General features: G+C 28.7%; 2 protein-coding genes and 1 long non-coding RNA gene across 3 annotated transcripts in view; 2 read left to right on the top strand and 1 right to left on the bottom strand.

The window, feature by feature from the left end:
• The window catches only part of LOC107883655, a 4,264-nt gene extending 3,405 nt beyond the window's left edge, over positions 1-859 (top strand). The window contains exons 3-5 of the mRNA XM_016804124.2: positions 16-263; positions 322-433; positions 515-859. Of these exons, the coding sequence (XP_016659613.2) occupies positions 16-263; positions 322-433; positions 515-859 (705 nt within the window). The remainder of the gene's footprint in view (positions 1-15; positions 264-321; positions 434-514) is intronic.
• Positions 860-1,563: 704 nt separating this feature from the next.
• LOC107883689 lies at positions 1,564-4,351 on the top strand. The gene is made up of 6 exons (XM_029492107.1): positions 1,564-2,341; positions 2,421-2,549; positions 2,941-3,291; positions 3,356-3,442; positions 3,731-3,829; positions 3,898-4,351. Exons 1-6 carry the CDS (start codon positions 2,191-2,193, stop codon positions 4,092-4,094), a joined length of 1,014 nt encoding a protein of 337 aa, XP_029347967.1. The 5' UTR covers positions 1,564-2,190; the 3' UTR covers positions 4,095-4,351.
• On the bottom strand, positions 3,149-5,075 carry LOC107883690. The gene is made up of 3 exons (XR_001679458.2): positions 4,409-5,075; positions 3,902-4,052; positions 3,149-3,285 (listed from the first exon to the last, which is right to left on the bottom strand). It is a non-coding gene; the product is annotated as an uncharacterized LOC107883690 (long non-coding RNA).
• Positions 5,076-5,341: the final 266 nt, after the last annotated feature.

The raw sequence follows: 5,341 nt of genomic DNA, 5'->3' as shown, positions 1-5,341 counted from the left end.
ATTATTATATTATAGACATGCGCCTTAGCAGAATTCGTGAATGTGCACGTTGGTGGGTTTGTTTCACATCGACGAACAATGCGGAGGCATAGACGTCAGACCCAGCCAGTAAGTCCACGATCAATGGCGGAGTTTCATAGTCAACTCACTGGAGACTATACGCATTTAACTAAAATAAATGATTCAACTTTGTATTCAGGCCTAATCGGTAACACTCCACAAGAAGGAGTAATTTTACTTTTTATACTACCTGAAGTCATAAAGTAAATACAAAATATTGTTAATTTTAACTATAATACTAATAATATAATAAAATTGCAGCATACTGAGAACTGGTTCAACCTTTTTGTTTGATGGAACATTCTCAAGTGAACCATCATTTGGTAATGAGTGCAAACAGTTATATGTAATAATGGGCATATCATTTAACACTGTAAGTTTAGTTTGAAAATATATACCTATTCAATAACAAAATAGCTAAATTATTTAAATGTATTAAATATTTTTATCTTAGGGGTTTCCAATTGGGTTTGCACTCATGTCTAGAAAAACAGAGAGTGCATACTCAGCACTGTTTAACCAAATCCTAACTTTAGTACCGGAATGGCAACCACAGACAATAATAATGGATTTTGAAAGGGCAGCAATATCATCCATTAGGTCAATATTTCCTAACGCTGAGGTACGAGGTTGTTGGTTTCATTCTTCCCAAGCTGTCTGGAGGAAAGTTGAAAATATTGGTAAGCTATTTAATTTACTGTATTTATCTGATAAGTATTCAAGTATCAGCGTATTGAGAATTCAGATCATGCTATATACAAGTTATAATTATGGAAATGGAATTATAATGTTGTTTTGAAAAGTTAAAACCCATATCAAATTAAAACAGTATTTTTGGTTTTTATAATTAAATAAATTAAAAACAAATAAAATTATATATTGATAGACAATATACATATCCTTGTAACAATCAGTGTTGGGTAAGTTACTTTTTAAAAGTAACTAAGTTACGTTACAAGTTACAAAATAAAATAGGTAACTAGATTACTTGATAGTTACTCGAGTACAAAAGTAATGCGTTACGTTACATTTTTTACTCAAAAGTAACTAGTTACAATGACGTTACTCTTGTGTTATTTAAGTTTCATAATAAAAAAAAAAGTCTTTTAAATCAATCTTTTTTTATATTTATTTTATATAATAAAGTATTTTCATTATCGGTAATCCGTTCGACCGTCTGTCCGTAACACGGACATACTATATTGATGTACATATTTTATCAGATGTGATCTAAAAATAAATAAACTATAGCAGTTGGCAGTTGCTGCCTGTATACTGTATAGGCTATAATCGATGTTAATAATCAGTTAAATTGAAAATAATATTAACACAAAATCGTATATTTATATAAATATATAATTATATTAGATTATACTGTGAAAATTTTATAATTTACATAAATACCTATTTAAATTATTAATATAATAAAATTACATTTTCTGATGCGGATACGAGGGCTCTGCTCCGTGAAATAGCACCACGATAGTATCCCCTCCCCAAAAAAAAAAAAATTAAATTTATAATGTAACGCGTTTTTTTGCTAAGTTACTTCTAAATAATTAACGTAGTTACTCTTGCGTTACCCAAAAATAATAATAACGAAGTTACCATAACGTTACTGAAAAATGTAACTACGTTACAGTAACGAGTAACGCACGTTACGTTACTACCCAACACTGGTAACAATACTAAATATACTTGCATAACATACGACTACAATATGTTAAGAGGACCCTTCACCAATGATTTTTGGTAGTAAAACATACTTAAACGTCTTTGGCTGTAACATAATGTATATAATACTATGAATGTATATATTATATTATACAGTTGTGGGCCTTAGGAATTAATATTCTTACAGTGTAAACTATAAGCGTATCCTTATAAATTTCTTTTTTTCTTATTATTCTATAGATTGACAGGTCACACTTTAACAACAAGTTATACTTATTGACTATTGTATTGCCTATATTAAACATTAACAAATAGTAAATGTGGATATAATGACTTATAATAGACAATATAGATTTTGAGATTCATAATTAACACTCATCATGTTTATATACGGATATAGGATTGACAGAATTATGTACAAATAATAGAGGGGCCTATGATATTGTCCATTTATTGATGGCATTACCTCTTCTGCCACAAAACATGATAATGGAGGGTTTTGAAAGTGTCAAACATGTCTACCACGAGAATGTGCAGTTAAGTTTAGGCGATCACAGAGAACAATTTAATGCACTTTTTAATTATTATCGGTCGACATGGCTACAAGGTCTGTTAATATAAAAAAATCTACAGTTATATATTTAATATTACTAACTAAATATTATATTATGTTTTATGAATAATAGGAGTTAACGCAGATATGTTATCGGTGAGTGATACGGTTTGGCGCACCAATAATGTACTTGAAGTTAGCCATCAACACTTACAAATGCATATGGGGAACAGACACCACCCAGAACTGTGGATATTTCTGAGTAATAATAATGTTTATTATTAAATTAAATTAATTATTTAAACTATTATATAGGTATTAGGTACCTATAAAATATAATAAAAAAAAGGTACGGCCAGTGGTAGTAGAATGGCATTTCTCTCGTTGGATATGATTCTTTTGCAGGATAGGTCACTGTTAGAGTTAGTATGCCAAACATTTCAATAATTTGTGATTTACAGTTTACACATAAAATAGATTTTGTACCAATTTTGTGTTTTGTATATGACAATATGAGCTTAATATGTTGGTCATTCATTCTTTTGTTAGGTATTCACTATAAGTGAAAATAAGGTACATGCCGAATTAAAAAATAAAATATTTAACTAAGTTGCTTTAATTGAATTAATAATTATCTATTAATAATTTGACAGAAGGACTAATTACATACTCTAGAGGTGTATTAATTGACTATGATGCGGTAACTGATGGCGAACAAATAAGAGAACCACAACGACAGGTATGGATAGACAATCAAAGGCGTTTGGATTTGGCGATGAGGCTGCTAAATGAAGGGCGCTATACTGTATTGGAGTTCCTCATCTGTTCGCGACATGCAACACCGAATTTTGATGTCCCACGACCTCGACCACTTCACATAGAACCTGTGAATGTACCACGTGCTCCATCTCCAATTTTATTTGAGTTACCGCCTCATCCATCTCGGGAAGACATTATTGCAAGGTTATTGCCTCCGCGGATACGACAACCTGTTCCTCCTAATCGTAAGAAATTAATAATGATAAAAGTACATGACTTAAAAAAAATAAATTATTCTCATTGTTTTAGTTTTTGATGTATCATCTGATTTAGATGATGAAGAAAATGTCGTAGCTATACCACATGCTAACCAAGTCCAGAATGAAGACTTCAATAGTAATTATTTATAATTTAAATTAATTTCAGCTATTAATTGATAATTATAATCTTAATTCATTTTTATTATATCCCTATTCTGTATTAAGTATTAATCATATTTTATAATGTAACTGTTGACGTTGAAATATAATAACTTTCGGTTAAAAACTAAATAAATAAAAATAAAAATTAGTTCCCCTAATCTATAGTTGAGCGCCAATGCCATATTTGTTTAACTTAATTTTGTTCACATTTTAATAAACGTGTGTATAATAATTAAAAAAATAATAATTTTCATTGTTTTAGTTTTTGAAAACTCCGATTCAAATGATGAAGAAAATGTGATGGCTAGGTCACAGGCTATTAGACCACATGTCAATTGGATTCAAAATGAAGACCTAAATAGTAATTATCTATAATTTAAATTAATCTCAACTATTGATTGATAATTATAAACTTTTAATATTTTATAGTTACCCCAATAGTTGAGCGCCAATGCTATATATGTATATTTTCGCCGCCAACTGTAATTGTGTTACCGTGCTTACATCAAGGTCTCTGTGAGCCTTGCTTTACAAGCTACTCCATAATGGCTCCATATACCCGTCGACCTTATTACAGATGTCCACTGTGTAGAGGACAAGTACAAAGTTATACAATAATAATATGATTTATAAAATGTTTCACATTTATGAATGTGAACTCACAAAAATATACAATAATATATAATTAATTGTTTTATTGTTGTTTATTTTATATTTATAAATCAAAAATTAAATTATTTTGTTTAGTGTTATTATAGGGTGGCAAGATTAATGCATAGATATACATATAAATGCATAATGATCAGGGTTCAAGACTTGTATTAATTATTTTTGAGTTACCTACCGTTTTTTAAAATAAAAACTAGTCTGATATACTAATATCCTTGTAGCTCAAAAAATAAATATAAATTATAAATTATATAGTATAAAACACACTTACCTCGGGTTCCTTATGAGTTATGGAGGTTATTTAATTCTTCTCCTGAGTCTCATTATTACATATTTAGTGAACTATTAAATAAGTTACCATAGGGGTTGGGCAGTATCAGAAATACAATTGCATCTTGTGATACATTTTATATTAATATCATGAATCTTATTTTGCCAAAAGAATAAAAGATACAAGACACTTTTATTGTAAAAATTTGTATTGAATTGTATTAAAAATTACAAGTTATGGAAAATAAATCTCTTGATTAGCAGGACATTAAACTAAAAATAAATGAAACATAATTGTCTTTGTTATAACTCATAACTCATAAGTGAAAATATAAAATGTACACTCGTTCTGTAACGGGTTGAGAATGAAAAGGTTCTATGTCACAATATCCAATTGTTCAGCAGAGCAGTTTTTAACTCATGAAATCTTAGAAATCATCTAACTCTAGTTCTTGACTTTAATACCCAATATCTTTTTTCAGGTTATCTTATTAATATAACCATAATTTTAATAAATAAATGAATACAATTATTATCAGATACATCGTGAATAATGAATATTAAGTATTAGGCGGGCATTGACATGACGTATTATTGATAAAACCTTTTAATAGGTACTGTACTACTAACCAACATTTAATAACATAACGATAGAACCTTTTCGTTACGTAAACTTATCAGAATAAAAAAGTTCTATCGAACTCACAGACTTCTATAGTTCTATACTACTTGTCTACTTCTATTATATAGAAATCTTTGATCGAACTAAAACTATTATCACGATTTAGTAATTTTTCATGACATAAAACCTTTTAATTTTCTGTATCTCAGTAAGTATTGTATATTTGTATGTAAAACACAATTTTTTGAATTAAAGATGCAAAATTGAAAATTAAACAAATGTGTACAAAAAACGATTGATTTGAAAAAGTGG

Source organism: Acyrthosiphon pisum, unplaced genomic scaffold (assembly GCF_005508785.2).
Source record: "Acyrthosiphon pisum isolate AL4f unplaced genomic scaffold, pea_aphid_22Mar2018_4r6ur Scaffold_20863;HRSCAF=22347, whole genome shotgun sequence".
Taxonomy (NCBI): Eukaryota; Metazoa; Arthropoda; class Insecta; order Hemiptera; family Aphididae; genus Acyrthosiphon; species Acyrthosiphon pisum.
Note: the sequence above shows the minus strand (reverse complement) of the source record. Positions and strands in the feature narration are given on the sequence as shown.